Source organism: Cucurbita pepo, chromosome 4, assembly GCF_057944985.1.
Source record: "Cucurbita pepo subsp. pepo isolate OVF chromosome 4, ASM5794498v1, whole genome shotgun sequence".
Taxonomy (NCBI): domain Eukaryota; kingdom Viridiplantae; phylum Streptophyta; class Magnoliopsida; order Cucurbitales; family Cucurbitaceae; genus Cucurbita; species Cucurbita pepo.
In genome coordinates this window covers 12050654-12068544 of record NC_141801.1, presented here as the reverse complement: position 1 = coordinate 12068544, position 17891 = coordinate 12050654, and the positions used below count along the sequence as shown (strand labels likewise).

Here is a 17891-nt window from a genome sequence, read left to right as displayed (position 1 = left end):
AAATATATTTTTTACAATTATATATATATATATATATATATATATATATATATATATATATATATATATTAAATTTTAAAATAAAATGGCTAATAAATGGGATCTTGATTTGGTAATTGTAACTACTCATTCTTCATCCGTTTAAAAGATACCTTTAAATTTATTATAGTGTTTAAAAAAGATCGATAAATTTTACAAAATTTTATTCATATTTTTTAAACTCTTTTAACAAGTTAAAAATACATTTATCGTTATTACTGTATTAAAAAAAAGCTCGTAGAACTTTTAACATTAACACCATTTACTTTTATATAAAAAAAAAAAGTTATTACTTCAATATATATAGATGGTCAATTAATACCTAATAAATTTTGTCTAAATTTTTTAATGTTACTTTTAGTATGAGTAATGAATGTATTTTTAATTTTTTTTTATATATTTAAATGTATATTTTTTAAGTTTTTTAAAATTTTTAAAGAATATATGAAACTTTTGAAATTTTAATAAACAAAATATTAATAGAGGAATATTATTAAAATTTTAAAATGTACCGGAATTTTTTAGATTTTTTTTTTTAAATTAATAGTATTATTAGTTTAAAGATATATATATATATTTTGAGATAAATTATAAAGTTCGGTATTTTTATTAATCTATTTTTTTTTATAAAAATAAAAACATCCCAAATAATATATAGAAGAAAATAAAAGAATTAGGAAACCTAACTCTTCCTTGTTCCTCCGAGTCTCACGTTTCCCCGCCACTTTTTATTCTCCTTAAACGCGGTCTCTTTCTCTGCAACAGCTCAGTGTCACCGCCGTCGTCTTACTTCCGCTCGTGCCGCCGATTTTGCACTGATTTTTTACTCTCTGTCGTTACTGGTATACTTCCGATCTCCATCCATGTCTTTATTCTTACTTGAAAAACACAAATTAGGAGCTTCTGATGGAAGAACGAAGGTGTTATTTGATTAATTATTATTATTTTAACTAAAGACAGTAGAATAGCTACTAATAAAGCCTCGTGGAAAACTAGGGATCAATTATTCAGCAGGCAATACCATAGGAACCTGACGTGAGCGTAGAAGCCGGGCATATTTTCAGAATTTTCCACTGAAAATATTCATCAATGGTGAAGCAGTTAGTTCGTAAACGAGGTGAGGATTCTTGATTTTTCCTTTTCTTTCTTTCGTTCTTTTGTTGGGAATATGGCTTGATTGCTTAGCTAGTTCATGAAGAAATACAGTTCTGAGACGATTATTTTATATATTGCTTCTTATTGACAATGATGTATTTGTGTCTATATTTCCTTTAGTGCGCACTTACTTTTCATATGCGAGGGCAATTATGGTGAATTTTTGTGTAGGAGCCAGTGAGGCCGAGGAACTTGAAGTTTTCAAAGAGCAATCGAACTACGATAATTTGTTAATGCAATTACAATCATGTAATAAGGATGTTGCTGCTTCATGTATGAAAAGGTAGTATTCATTAACTGGATTTTGATACTGAATTATTATTATTAGAAACTAAATGCTATTTGATATGGTTTATTCTAATTTTAAAGAATATTTACTATCTCTAGATTATCGAATTATGTTTGATACCTTGGTTCATTAATATGCCGCAAATATGAATTAAATATGGTTTTACTATTTGTTGGGGTTACACTTCATGCATAAGCGTGATTTATTATTGTACTGTCCATGTTTCTATCACGATGCTTGCCATTTAGAGAAAGGCTCATGTGAGAGTTGGGCCAATTACTAATCTTGCACGAAAAACTAGAAGCTAGGCCGTAAAATGATGAAATATCAAATTTGATTTAGACGATCTTGGATTAGCGGTAGTTAATGTTGTGACCTGATTCTCATTAATTTGAGTCGTTAATTGCGTACTGGAGGATATATTTTGCATATAAATTTTCATGAGAGCGACATGTTTGCTCTATACACAAGTTGTTGGACGACACAATATTTCTTTTTGTACTACTTAGCTCGTGGAATTAATAAACTTCACTGAGAACAAATTGCCATTGTAACTTAAAAATTATTTTTTATTATTTCTTTCTGCAAGTTGCTAAGGCACCTAAGTTATGTTTGCCTTAAATTTGAACTCTCTTTTTTGCCTTGTCTTGTCCATGTTTTTCCCTAGACAAAGACAAGAAGAAGGCAGAAGTGACACAGAGGATGATGAGGATAGCTGTCCTGAATCTTCTAGTGCATTAGAGGAGGAGGAGGAGGAGGAAGAAGAGGAAGGTAAGAGTTTTATGGGTTTCTCATGGCATTGTTATTTATGTTTCAGTATCTTTTTGACCGTTGATTTTTAATATTTTGGCTAGTTGTAGAACTTCTAGTCATCCAAGTAGTCCTTTGTTTCTCAAGACACTAACAACGTGTTTCAATATTGTTTTAAAACTTTTCTTCTTCTTACCGTCAACAGATGTATATGTTCTCATGGCTAAGACTATTAGACTATCTTTACCAGTAATGCTGTTTTATGGCATTGATGGTTTTAATTAATTTATTTATTGAACCTGTTGGTTAATGTTAATATCAGGAAATGACTTTTTTCTCTGTTTCTTGTATCCCAAATAAAGAAGTCTGACAATGGGGAAAATCGAGGCTGGTCTTGACCTTGACCTTTTCATTGACCTGGCCTTCTGTTTTGTTCTTTGCTTGGAGCCTCTTTAGTATGTTAAACTATGAAGAATAGTGCCCATTATCCTAAATGGCAGAATGTGGAAACTCTTTTCATGGTTCCACCATTTCTTTTTCGGGCCTTTTTGTAAAGTAGAGGTTTTTTCCTGTTGATGGGGATAGACCTTAAAATTGATTGTGAAGACCAACAATTTTGTTATGAGAAAAGTTTGAGCATTATGCTTCTAATCTTTTGCTAAGAATGTCATTTAAAATTTCATTGAAGGAGTTGAATCCCCAGTCAGGCTTAAGACTATTCAAAATTTTAAACATAACCCGAGTAAAATCCAGGAGTTTCTTCTACGTTTCTTTTGGTGGCTCCCGTGTGTGCTTGAACCTATGCTTTGGTACAGCCAAGTTTTGTAATATTTCACTCTTTTTAGAAGACAGTACCTTACACAAATTACAGAAATTTAATGATGAAGAAAGTTTCTTTTATTAGTTTTCACTAGTCCTTTTTATTTAAGATTTGAGCATCGTTTTTATCATCTTTTTCTATATGAAACTTATATAACCTAACGTTATTTTTGATATTATTGTTTGGATTCATCCCGTTGCAAAATTTTTCTTTTATTTCATTATTCAAATTCTCCATACTGTAGGGACTGATGATGAGTCACCTAAAAGTTCATCTTTGGGGAACAATATGTCTGAGCCAATGCCAAACAACGAAACTGAAGAGGACACTGAATCTGATAGGTCTGACACAGATCAGGAAAATGAACTTGAAGTTGGTTCGCATGGTGACCCTTCTACATCAGATATAACTAGGTTAGTCCATAATTTTATGGTGAATCATATAAATCATGTCCTTTGTTTTTGAGATCTAATCTCATATTATAGATTTCTCTTCAAATATCCAACCATACCCCTTCTTAAATTGGACCATGAAGTCAATGACATAAAACTTATAGTTGCTTGTTTAGATATTAAACTATATAGTACTGATTTCTTCAATTCTAAATTTAGGGCGTTCGTTGATTGGGTTGGGTGGAGTTCTAGACAATTCCAAATGTTTGAATTGGAAATTTTCCTAAGCTCAAAGACTCTCGTTAGATTATGGGTTCTATTTAGGTTGAGTTGGTTTAGTCATTTATTTTTGAAAAAGATAGTAAACCACCAATACTTTATGAGCATATTTGCATATTCTTATGTATAAATTTTAATTCGCAAACTCTCTATTTTCAGAGTTCTTTCAAATGTTCGTAAAATTTTGTGAAAAGGGAAGTCAGAAGTGGCAACCAGTGAAATGAAATACGATCTCAAATACTTCACGACTTATAGAGTGAAAAAAAAAATTAGTTAGTGATTTCAAGTTGTTTTGGTTCTACTCAAATCAATTTTATTGGACTTATTCTCCCAACTCAACTCATCGGTGTTGGGTCGGATTGTTAAGTTTTAGCGACTTGATGAGTTCAATTTTCTTTAGGTGTTTTTGATAGAAGAGGTTTGTAACTAAAAGGATGTTGGTTGGAAGAGTGTGGTTGTGGCCTTTTAATCTCTTATTATTATCATCATTATAATTGTTTCTTTTAAAAATAAAATTAAGGAATGAAGCTTTTACTTGGCCATAGAGATCATAGTCATATGATTTATTGCTTATACTTCTATTTATGCAGTTCATTTAACAAACACATGGAGCACAAGTTATCAAAAGAAGAGGTTGAGAATTTCCCTAAAATGAAATGGAAATATACATGGGCGGTTCCTGCAGTAGGGATGTCTAACTGCAAGTGGTCAGGGACCGGAGAGTGCTTTCTAAAGGTATTTTAATTTTTACATCTATAGAGTTTCTGAAATCTGATTTATTTTTGTGAGTTCATCTTCCATCCTTACCAAAATTTTAATTCTCAAGTTCTTCTTTTGATTGTTGATGCTAAATATTTTTAATGATTATATTTCAGGATTTAGAAACCAAATCTAGTAATTACAATCTTAAGCAAAGGTTATATGAGCACTGGTTGGATGTGTACAAGACATCTGGAGGCACTGACTTTCATTCGTCGAGACAAAGATTTTTCTTTTCCCTTTGTGAGTTTTTTTTTTTTTTTTTTTTTTTTTTGGGTATATGTGTATATTGTATACAATTTCTTTTGAATATATTGCCGCACTTGCCGCACACCTTTACAAGCTTTCATATTCTCCCCTATCAGAAGATTCCTTTTACGGGACAAGAATTGAATATTTCATTCGCATATTCTTGTTCAATTTTCTTTTTCATGAACATATTTGTAAATATGATTTAGATGAGGACTCAAAGTTGGATGAAACAGAAAACATGGGTAAGATGCAGGCGTAAGCATTAATCTTAAATATTTTTTTGGATAAAAAACCAATCTGTCATTGAAAAAAAATGAAAGCATACACAGGAATATTAAACAAAAGTTCATAGCCAGGAGTTTGAGAACCTTTCAAAATCTACGGTATTCCTTAATATTCTCTATTTCTTTCGTAGAGATTGACTTGATCAAGAGACTGAGAATTAGCTTCTTTGTTGTCTTTCCAATCTGTAATTCTTTCCCTAGATTGTAGAGATCTACGTTTATAGTCCCTTGATATCACCAACTCATCCAAGGACCAATTTTGAATGTTGTGTAACTAGTTGGATCTTTGCAAAATTGTCCCAAAATGTTTTCCTTTTCCAACGTACAAGCTTTCCTCTCTCTAATTCAATCTTTTCAAACAAGTACTGGTCAGAGAAAAGAAAACTGCTTTATGAAATTTTAATACCCAAAGTTTCAATCTTGGCATCAGTCGTTGTCATGTCTTTAGTTCAGCCGACTTGTGATGATTTCTAGCTGCTAATAAGTAAGTTGCTTAGTTATATTAACTTAAGCTACTAGTTTAAAAGGTTAGGCTGTTTTAGCTATGATAATTTGCACTGTTTTTCTTATTAGACACAAATTTCATAGATAATGTGAAATGACATACGGCAGATAGCTGAACAAAAGCAAAGGAATTACAAAAAAGCTCTACGATTCGCAATTATTTATAGAGTTAGATTGTGTACAAAAGGTTTTAGAGAGGGAAGCCCAAGAAGATGTGCAAAATCACTTAACTACAAACCACTTCCTTAGGAGCCTTCATGCTATTGGAAATTCTTTCGTTTCTTACTAACCCCATTTCCCAAAAAATAGCCATGATCTTGTTGACCTTATTCAAAGGATCTTTAACTTCTCCTTTAGTCACAACCTCAAAAACAATAGAAGAATAAAATCCCTGAAATTTTTTGCCTCACGAAGTAGGAATTGAAAAGACCAAAATTTTTTCAACTGCCACTTTCAAAACTTACATTTCAAGAAAAAAAGGTGGCCTTACTGCCCTGGGTCCCGTGTTTGAATCCCCAAGCCATCATACTAGTGTGTAAAACTTTGGATTGCATATATTTCCATTCCAAGGCAAGTTGGCAAGCTGTTTTACAGGTTCTATGAGAACTGACATTTTGTGATTGTTGTTGGCTGTCAAAGACTCTCTTAATAAGAAGTTTATTCTGCTAGCTAAGATTATTGGTGTGGAGGTATTGATTTTGTTGGGTTGCTAAAAGCAGTAGAATGGGTCATTTGGCTGTCAAGAATGGTGAAATATCTGTGTTTGTGGATTATTTATTCTCATAATTGTTTGTTTGTGTATGCGCGTGCATATGCATTTTTGTTGCTTATCCTTCTAGTTTTCTTTCAGGCAACAGCTACCGGGATATACTGAACTGCAACAAGAAACCGTTTTATTTGAAAGGTCTTGAAGAAGACTCAAGTATCATGGATTCATATATTATGCATACTGTACGTGCATTCCTCTATCACTCTCCTTGTGGAAAATCATTTAGAATATATATTTGTTCGTGTGAATGAATCGCGAAAAAATGTTTTGCAGCTGAATCATGTTTTCAAAAGTGGAGACCTCATAACGAAGAACAATTCAAAAATGGCCAAGCATCAAGACTGTGCCGAGATTCTTAGTGGAGAGAAATTTCTTGATCATGGATTTACTCGTCCAAAGGTTGTAACTGTGGTCCTTCATTTTCTTTTTATATGCTATACTGAAAAGGTTTTGAGTGTCTCCAGTTAATTGTTTATGGCCCCCTTTATCTCATGAATTTTTCTTAGGACTTGGAGGCAGTCTAATCTATTTGCTTTTCAACTTTTCTATTTTATCTGTTTTACCCCATGAATTTTATGCCGCTTTTTAACTAGAGTTCTTCTAGGGCTGATCATGGGTGGCAACCTAATGCATTTCTTCGTGACTACTATTTCACTTTGTTTCTGGTCTCCATTTTCCAGTTCTATGTCTATCTGCTTAATCTGTTTTAGCAATCATTGCACGTCATCCTTATATTTAATCCGAACCAAAACATTTACCTTCACTTATAATTCTATACACGGTTTTCTAAACCTTACAAAATTGACATCTTATGCTAGTCTCAACATTTCATATTCAGACCTAGTTCCTGTAGGTACTGGTGTTCCTGCATTATTTACTCACATTCTCATATTATTTGCTGTTGTATGTGCATTAGCACTTTGAAACTCACTTGGTGATCTTGCATCAGCAGAACGTAGAACGACCAAGTCACAATGTCTACGTGGTGACTCTGTTTTTCTGTAATGGGAAAAAAACAGCTCAAGTAATTGTAATGAATTTCCAAGTCTGATACACCTCAGGCATTGATCAGTCATCATTTTTTTTCTAAATAATAATTTCTATATGTTTAAACCAAACAAAAGAAACTTGATAGTTGAAACTTATTTGTTCTGTCAACTTACTCAAGAGTTTTGTTTCCTTTGTAAAAAAAGGCTTAAATTCTTTGTTGCAATAATCTGCCTCAGGTTTTGATTTTATTGCCCCTTGCGAGCATTGCACTTCGTGTAATTAAAAGGCTGATACATCTTACACCCTCGGCAAACAAGGTATACAATTCTTTAATGAAAGGATTATGTTTGTGATGAATGGACTATATAGCTTGCAGTACTACCTTTCCTTTGCATTTTTAGCACATTTCTACTAGTGTACCCTTTGTAGGACATATGTGTTGGGTTATTGTCTGGAATGCAATAAAGTTTAAATGTAAATGAAGTTTCCGTTCGTGCGCTCTTTTACGGACACATGTAAATGAAGTTTAAATGAATCTGCTTAGTTTACAAGGGGCAATGAACGCTTGCATTTTATTACTAGTCAGAATAAACCAGCAACACACGTTGCACTACATTCTTGCAATGAATAACACCCCAAAGCTAAAGTAAAAAATTGATTGTTAAACCATAGTCAAGATACCTAGCTCCATTTTTAACCTTTTTCCTATGATTTTTAGGTTACAGTGGAGCATCTTGACCGTCTATACAAAGATTTTGGAAATGGAGATGTTGGGAAGAATGAGGATATGGATGAATTATCTCTTAATGACCAGAGTTTCAGCGCTCAAAAATCTTCAAAACCTTCGGACTTTCAAGCACTTTTTGGTGGGAATAATGAGGATCTCTTCATGATTGGTATCAAGTTCACCAGGTGAATTATGCATACATTATAGTTCTATTCAGATTCATTTTTTTGGCAGAGAAGAAGTCTCGTGACTTTCGAATATGGTAGCTTCATAAAATTTTTATTTTACATATGATCAGAAAGTGCTATAAGCCTTTTACTCTCGTTCTCAAAATTGATTATATGTTTATCAATTTTTTGTGCCTTAGTTATAGGAATTTTTTAATATAATTTCTTCCTTTTTATAGTTTGCAATTCTTGTTTACCGAGAACGGAAACGTTTGCAACATCCATAAGCTTTAAGCTTTTTTTTAATACTATTTGTAAATTTTGTGTATTTTGTTTTTGAATTGCTCCTTTGGTTGTGCCTTTTTTTTTTTTTTTTTTTTTTTAATTTGAATTTGAATTTGAATTTGTAAATTTGTTTATTAATAAATTCTATTTTTTCATGTAATCAAAATAAATTTATTTTTTCAACTTATTTGTATCAATTGTTTTATAGGAAGAGCATTAGGTTGTTCAGTGATTTCTATTCATCGGACATAATTGTCGCTTCACCCCTTGGTCTGATTACGGTGAGTTATCTTTTCCCTTAACTTCAAGGAGCATTTCTTAACCCAAAAAATTATATTTCCACTATGCCCCGAGTAGATATTTTCATACTTCGATTATTTGTAGGATTATGATTTTTTCAAATTTTCACTATAATGATATTCTAGTTCTTAATGTAAAATATGCTTAGTTTCAATTATTTACCGTGAAAATGAACCCCACCAATTATGATATATATAAGGTGTGGTCGGATATATTTTGGCATTTTTTTTAATAAAATTGGAAATGCATAATTTACTTATGAACACTTTTTATCAGAAACTTGGCGAAATGGAGAAAAACAAGGAGAAAGATGTCGATTATCTTTCTTCCATTGAGGTATTACTTCTGATCAAGTGTATTCTTGTGTAGTTCCTCTTTTTCTTCGCTTGTATGAAAATTATGCTTCATATGAACAGGTCCTAATCATTGATCACGCAGATATTATAGCAATGCAGGTATTTCTTTTGCTACTAAACTATAATCTTTGTTTATAGGCTTTATGATGCATTATAACCTTGAGCTCATGTGAATACTAGAACTGGTCCCATGTGAATACCGTTATTGAACACATGAATAAGATACCATCGAAGCAGCATGGAACTGATGTGATGCGGATAAGACAGTGGTATGTTCCAGATTATCTTTGTTCGTTATTTTACTCAAATGTAAATCAAAAGAATCTATGTCTAATACAATAAAACGGTATCACATGAAACCTGTATTGATGACTTCCCTCTCCTCTCTCCCCTCCCTTGCTACCCAACATCTCCATCGACCATGACTCCACTGCCCCTATTGGGAGGGTCTACACAATTGAGATAGACCAAAGGTATAGAGTAGAAAGAATGAAAATCACAGACACCAAAGGATCACTCTTTCTTCATCTCCATCCTGCAACCCTCTGTTCTCGGCTTGTAGATTGCTTCACAGATCTACAAGGTGGTGTTTGTCCCATCAATTTTGACATCCGTCCTTCCTCTGATGATACCTACCCTCTTTTCCCTTAAATTGTAACTTGCATGCTGACAGACTCCCATCGCCTCCCCAGCCTCAGATGGTCCACCCTATATAGTCAAAAACTCATTGGATTCTCTTTTGGGCTGAATGCATCTCTTCTTTTACTCGCCCAAATACGAAAGGCCTAATGGATTCCACAACAAGCCCTTTGCTTTGACCACTATACATCCAACCCACTTCATTCATCCCCCATCACATGTCTTGACCCATAGTGACCCAATAGATCCATTTCCTTCGCCCCCAGGCCCTACTGGATCGCACCTAACCTGCTTCCCCTTCTTGCAGATGCATTACCGACCCTCTCTCTCACTCATCTCTACAATCAAATTTTCTGGCACTATCCATTAAAAAAAAAAAAAAAAAAAAACTCTTTGTTAATATCGATACAGAAAACTACTTATTTCGCCCCTTCCTCCTCTCCTCTGCTGCAGCCTCTCCTTCCTCTCTTGCCTTCTCGCATCTTTTTCCCTGCATAGATCAACCTAGGCCCTCCCCTTTACCTGACCTTGGTGACTCAATTGTTGGCCAAACTTAGATGGAGCTTCCCGAACAACCACTTCCCCCACCTCCCTAACTGACTTGGATGATGCAGTTGAAGACCCAACTAACTGGGCTTGTTTCCACAGTAAACAACGACAAACCTTCCTCCTCTCAACAAGGTGGGCTCACACCATTTGGATGATTATTACAAAGCATAATCCTGTCATAGTGATTCTTCAAGAAACTAAAACCTTCATGGAGCTCTTAGAACATTGATGGGACAGAGCTTGAGGCTAATGGAAGACCCCATTTTTGGCAAGATCTTCTGGACCTATCAGCCCTTTGTCTTGACAGGTGGATTCTAGGGGAGGATTTTTATGTCACTTGATGAGTAATGAGAAATCGACTTGCTATGTTAGTTGAAGCATGCGAAAATTTAGTTCTTTCACTGATTGCTGTAATCTCATCGATTTGCCCCTCCAAAATGGCCTTTGCACTTGGTCTAGCTTTAGAGAGAACCCCCCTTTTGTCCCTCATTGGTAGATTCCTTGTCTCTAACCCTATCCTTTATAAATACAAAGATGCACCAGTCAAGCGTTTGGATTGGCCTACGTCCATCCATTTTCCCATCATGCTGGTTTCGGGTTCAATGAAATAGGGTTCCTACCTTTTTTGTTTGAAAATATGTGAATAGTGCACCACCCCTTTCTCCCTTTGATTCAAAATTGGTGGAGTGTCAATACCTGTGATAGATTGTAGAGAAGATCTCCTTATGTGGCCCTTTCTCATTGCTGCATATTATGTAAAGCCGATTCTAAATCTCAGAGCCATCTGTTTTTCTCATGCCACTTTGCTGCCAGGTTCTGGAAGGAGCTCTTTTCCTCCTGCTGTTGGTCTACTAACCTTCCTGATGAGATCAACAACCTCCTTATGTTTTCGTTTGACATCCTTCCTAGGAAAAGTCTTATTTGGATGTACATTGTTCAGGCACTTGGAATGAAAGGAACAACCCTATTTTCAAGGGAAGGAAAGTTCTTTTGAGAGTTCTTTGATCAAATTATCTTTGCTATGTGTTAGTACAAATGTTCTTCATTTTATTGTTCTTACAGTCTCTCTACACTTTTGTCCAATTAGAGATCCCTTTTGTAACTCCTTTGGTTTTGAGTTTTTCCTTTCTCTTAAATTTCATACATCAATGAAATTTGTTATATATATAATTAATCAACCTGTTTTCATTAGGTTTGCATGCTTGAAAATTTTATCCCATTATCTACATTTATGAAATCACTGTCATATTTGTAGGTATCTTGATGGATATGCGAGGTTCTATAGGCAGTCAATAGTTTTGGGTTTTCACTCAAACCCAGGTAAGGTACACCTATTGTTTGTATGCAATCCAATCCATGTAGCTCAATTTCTTGAATCCCAAAATAATTGAGTTTCTAAGTCATTTTCTAACTTGATTTAATGCTACATACTATGTGAGTGAGAATACGCTTGGTGGGTTCAGAACTTTAATTCTGTACTATGTCAAAAATGGCTGGAGTGGGTTATTTGATTAGATCACTTGAGCAAGAGGGTTCTGCTATTTAAATTGTCGAACCATCTATAACAATGCTTTTAAACCATATGGGTGTTATTTATGTTGCAATGTCATCATGACAAAGAGTGACTCATGTTTTAATAATAACAATGGTCTTGAAAAATCTCATTTTGTTTAGTTTTTGTTTTAATTCTGATAATGATTTCAAAAAAAGAAAATGTTGTGCGTCAACTAGTTCACATTTTTAGGGAAAAGATATGAATTTATAAATAACAATTATGAGTTTGGTAGGGGTCATTTGTTAATCTCTTTTGGGCAACGATAAATTAAATAGTAGCATGAACAAGTAATAAATAACTGGGAATTCAAGAAAATAAAATAAAAATGTATTAGATCAAGTTATAGTATCTGGCTATCTGCAAATGCAATTGCTTTACAGTACTACCACAGCGTACTGTGCAATTATCCCAAAATGCCGTTTTAGATATTTTCCCTTTAATGAATTATGAAATGGTTCTTTGTAAGCGGGAAATTTATTACTTCTCTGATGTTTAGATCTTGTATGAATAACTGTATTTTTATGACGTTGAATCTTTTATTATAATCTTAATGATTGCGATGAAGTATTTTTAATTTCTTTTACATCTTGTTGTTAATAGATATAAATGGATTTTTCAATCGCTACTGCAACAACTTCGAAGGAAAGGTGCATCTTTTTTCTTTGTTACATATTCTTAAAAAATTAGGTACCTGGAGATGGGCATTCAATGGCAGATTTTTTTTTTTTTTTTTTGATTTACTGATTTTCTTTTACTTGGTATGGTTTCATCTCTATTTATTACATATCCTGAATGTTTAACATGACATGTGGCAGGTGAGGTTGTTATGTGAATACAAAGGCATTCTTCCAAAAGTGGTGCTCCAAGTCCGCCAGGTTTGTCTGCTTTTTCATGCTTTTCTTTTCCTTGCTCTTGCAGCAGTTGTTTTTCATAAGAACTTGAGAAAGAGTTCTAGGTGCTTCCTGCAAAAGCACCTTAAAGTTGTTTGAATTGTTTTTGAAATTGCTCATTTTGGGTACTTTTCTTGTGTATGTTTGTTTCAGGTGTACGAGAGATTTGAGGCAGACTCTATAGCTGATGTTGATGATGCTCGTCTTGAGTACTTTTCCAAGAAGGTTTGTTTCTTTTATTTTAGTGGTGTAATACAGAATGATTTTTCCTTGGGGGGAAATAGAAACATGTTAATTTTTTAGCTTCGTTTTGTCAAAAGATATGGGGCTTGATTTTGAACCTGGCTGTTAGTGTGATGCTGGCCTCCCCTGCAATAATTTTTAGATGATCGTTCATGCAGTGGTTAAAGCTTTTGAAATAGTTATAAATCTTTTCTTGATGTTCACAATGATTAAAGATATTAGGCTGAGAATGGAATATATACGAGAAGTTTATTCTGCTTAAAATCTAATATCACGCAGAGGTTGTTTTTGTTTTTTTTAAGGTTCTTATTTATCCTATTAATCTTGATCAATTTTGATCTCAAATAGCAAATACTTCTGTTAGTTGTTTGAGGATTTGACTTGGTCGATCTAAGTGAAAATAAAGTCGGATAAACCAAACTATCTGGGAAAAAAGTTAGCGGAAGTGAGATTCAATACCTTTATTATTGATCTGATGATTTAAAATGGGTGTCTAATTTCTTCTTCAGGTGTTTCCAAAGATAAACGAATCTAGTCAGGTAACGTTTTTTCTCTAATGATGACAATGTTTGATTGATGAAGTCTTATTTATATATTTTTGTCTTATCTTACCCGTGGAATTTTGCACTCAGGGTGGAGTCATGCTATTCATTAGTTCTTACTTTGAGTTTGTCAGAGTTCGGAACTTTTTGAAGATGCAGAATGCTTCATTCTGTCTTCTTGGAGAGTAAGAAGCCTGTCGTTTTACTTCTAAACTGATGCATAAATTTATTGATTTTTTTTTATTTTTTTTGCTGTATCCTTGATTGCTTCTGTTGTCATGCATAATGATCTAGTTTTGTTCTTTAGGTATACTAAGCAAAGTGATATCTCACGGGCGCGAAATTGGTTTTTTGAGGGAAAGCGGAAGATCATGTTATACACAGAGAGAGCTCATTTTTATCACAGATATAAGGTTACCTATAACGCTATATACCTTTCTAAAAAGCTTAATTTCGTCTTCATTAGTGTATACTTGTTATCTGCTACTGAGAAACACTTGTGCGCGTCAGGTTTTGTGTTTTGGTAAGAACTAACTTTCATTGACCAGAATGGGAGAATATAAGGGGACAGAAAAGAACGATCGGGAGATTAGATCCCTAGCCACTCTAGTCTACTGGTTTGCAAACAGTTTTTCCTGTTGGCAGTGATCCTAAAGAATTATAATTAGAAAATAAGGAACTTAGGGGGAGTACATTAAAAGTAGCTTAAACTTTTAATCATCTTCCATACATCCTCTAAATCACTCCCCTTCTCTTTGGAATTTCAAAACCACAAACCTAACTGCATTGGACCATGAAAATTGAACTTCAGATTTTAGAGGGGCATGAAGCAAATTGGGATACTCTAGAGAAAACGTTGAACCTAGATAACCTGCCATCGATGGAGAAAGAAACATTTCTCTGTTTACATGATGTTAAATTTTGAAACATCTTTTGTATTACAGTTGTATGGAAATGATTTACGTGCTGTAGTAAACTGAATTTCATCTATTAATCATGCTTATCCGACTATTCAAAATGATTGCTTAGCACAAGCATTTAGCATATATCATATACTCCCAATGAAGAAAAATTGTGTTTTATGTTGCACCTAACTTTAATTGTATCCTTCAGCTTCCATCAATTTTCATTTATTCAATAAAAAGTTACGTTTCTTGTTAAAAAAAAAAAAAAAAAAAAATTGTTATCCTTGACCATGTATTTTTTTCTTGGTCTTAGATTCGTGGCATACAAAGCTTAATAATGTATTCCTTGCCGGAGAGGAAAGAGTTTTACCCTGAGGTAAACATGATGATTTTCTACTGAACTAATTATTAAAATTATGTTACACCATATGTTTGATTTCATTATGACTTCCCCACTACTCTTCAGATTGTAAATATGCTTGATGGATCCGACAACATGACATGCAGAGTTATATTTTCTCCTTTCGATCATCTCCGGGTAAGTGTCACTGTGCTGTTGTATTAGAACTTGTTTGAGGTTAATATTAAGAGTTCTTTTACATATCCAAGAGGTTTGAGTTTTAATTCAAGATGTCATCTTGATGTGCGAGTGCTATATACATTATGCTATTACTTATAATTGCAATGATATCCATGTTTCTTTCATTTTATTAGTTTTGAATTTCACATGAAGAATTAACCGTTTTGAGTTCTTTGAGTAATCCTTCCTGGTATAAAAGATATAAAAAGAATGTTTAAATACAGGACTAGTTCAACAAACATAGAGAAGTTACTACTTTGTATGACAGTTCCCAACTCTTGTGATTCGTGGTATTTTTTACGAACTTGGATTAAAATGGGAATTGTCTAAGTTTTATTTCAGTTGTTTTGTAAGTCTATTTATTTGATAGTCTATTTATTTGATGTATAACTCAATTAGTTAAGACATATATTCTCAATTAAGATGGTCAAATGTTCGACACTCTTATCTTACATGTTGAACTAAAAAGATGGTGTCGTTGGAATATAAAACTACTTAAGTGGCTTCAAATTACCGTTCTTCCCTTCCGCTCTTGCTCCGTTATACTAACCTATTATCAATTTTATGTTAGCTGGAGAGAATAGTTGGAACCGTGCCAGCAAAAAGGATGGGGACATCAGATAAGAATGTCTTTGTATTTTGCTAAGCCCCCCTTGTAACAGCCAGCATGCTCGCTGAAGGACCGAAACAGCCATGTGATTGTCTCTGCAAAAGTAGTAGAGATGCGATGTCCCTATAACTGCCACAACATCGGAATCTCTTCGCGGCTAGGCCCAACAATTTTGACTCATAAGTTCTGATTTTTTTTTTTTTTTTTCTTAATCTGATTATTATTTGTGTATTATGTACTTTTGAGATTTTCATTATGTTTATGTACTCAAAATTGAGGAAGAAACTAATGTTTATGTAGGCTTAAATCGTTAATTAACATTATGATTCCAATTAACTATCTGTCATTTAAGGAAAACAATATTTTGATTTTTTCTCTGTCCGTTTTGGTCTACTACGTATCGTTGTCAGTCTCACGATTTTAAAATGCGTAGGTTAAGGAGAGGTTTTCATGCTTCTGTAAAAAATGTTTCATTTCCCTCTTCGACAGATGTGGGCTCTCACAATTTTCCACTAGACATGTCTCTCCCATGAGAGCTACATCTTCATACATGCTAAATAAATCATAAAGATCGAGAAGACCGTGTAACACGGTGGAGCACATGGGGGGTCGGCAAGTTGTCTTCGCACAAATTCATAGACGATATCTTTGATCATTCCAATTTGCACTATAATGGGAATGGGAATCTGAATCTGATGGGGTTTGAAAGAGGCGCAGATGGAAAATGAATTTTTGCAGGTTTTGTTCCTCATGTCAATACCCAGAATCTATTCTCCATGGATAAGGTTTTCTCCATGAGCATTGTTGCCCATGGTTGACTCCATCCAGCTTAGGCGGAAGTAAGTAATTGGGCGCCCCTTGTTTAAATTAGATTCCATTCAACCTCCTTTTGCACCCATTTTATTCTAAGGCATTCTGGAGAGGCTAACAACACATGCTAGCTTTTTCGAACCTATAATAGTCAACCGCTGATACTCTAACCTTGGTAAATACATACACGTGAATAGAAATTATAAGGGACGGTTTATTTGGGTCGAACAATAATAATACATGAAGAGATAATGAGCTGAATATGAGTCAAGAATTGAGTTGTGAATTCTATTTAAGTTATTCAAGTCACCAACCCGAAATTTTAAGTCAATTTTTTTAAAAAATATTGATTCAACCAAACTAAACTTGTATAGACTCGTACCGTGAGATCCCACATCGGTTAGGGAGGGGAACGAAGCATTCCTTAAAAGGGCGTGGAAACCTCTCTTTAGTAGACAGATTCTTAAAATCGTAAAGCTGACGACGATACGTAACAGATCAAAGCAGACAATATCTGTTAACGATGGCCTCGAGTTATTACACGTACCACATTTAAAAATTGATTGATTTTGAAAGGAAAATTTGATTCATTTCGTTGTTAGGGAGGACCTTCCTCAAAGTTTGGTTGTTGGTCTCAATCACAAATGTCAACCCAATTATTCCCAAAAAAAAAAAAAAAAAAAAAAAAAAAAAAAAAAAAAAAAAATCCTACCATTAATCATTTAAAATAGACCGACTAATGAATTACGCAACTTATTTTTAAAGAAAAACCTACAATCTCTACTTTAATTAACGGCCAATTTATCAATTAAGTTAATTAAGTTAGTCACAATTGATAATTAAAAATAAATCAGACTTATATGGGACAGAAAATTAATACAATGGTGACTGAAAACAACAAGATGGTAACTTAAATGCAACTCTAGAATAAGTATGATAGAACGACATTTAGAAACGTTTATGAAACATCGAGGATAATATTGCAATTGTTTAAAGAACACATGTATATTTTTAAACAAATAAAAAAATTTAAGAGTTCGTTTTAAAATTATATTCTTGATTCACTATAAATTAGGGACCAAAGCATAATATTAGAAGACATTGAAGAACATGTTGGCCACAAGCCCATAACAATGAATCTTTTATCTCCCAACCCAAAAATATACATTTTATGCAAATATATCTATAGAGAGAAGAAAGAATCCATTATAATCATAATTTGATATTAATTACTGAATATATATTTTAATTTTAAAAATACTTCAATAAATTATTAAAAAAATTAATTCTTTATATTTGATAAAAAAAATAATTAATTTTAATAGGTGTTTCAAAATAAAAGGTTAGAACCGTTATTAAATATTTTAATTTTTTTTTAACTTTATTATTTAAAAGAAAATCGGATTGATTTTGATAAGAAATTTTAAAAGATAAAAATAATAAAGAATACT

The 17891-nt window shown here is 33.3% G+C and overlaps 1 protein-coding gene across 1 annotated transcript; it reads left to right on the top strand.

Annotated features, from left to right (window-relative positions):
- The first annotated feature begins 712 nt into the window (after positions 1–712).
- On the top strand, positions 713–16011 carry NOF1 (U3 small nucleolar RNA-associated protein). Its single transcript, XM_023675881.2, has 25 exons — positions 713–881; positions 1036–1156; positions 1366–1477; positions 2151–2254; positions 3298–3466; positions 4315–4459; positions 4600–4726; positions 6374–6474; positions 6566–6691; positions 7519–7599; positions 8001–8194; positions 8670–8742; positions 9038–9097; positions 9178–9216; positions 9298–9386; positions 11561–11625; positions 12461–12507; positions 12676–12735; positions 12904–12975; positions 13503–13532; positions 13626–13720; positions 13843–13948; positions 14754–14816; positions 14907–14978; positions 15592–16011. Exons 2-25 carry the CDS (start codon positions 1129–1131, stop codon positions 15664–15666), a joined length of 2133 nt encoding a protein of 710 aa, XP_023531649.2. The 5' UTR covers positions 713–881; positions 1036–1128; the 3' UTR covers positions 15667–16011.
- The last annotated feature ends 1880 nt before the right edge of the window (positions 16012–17891 follow it).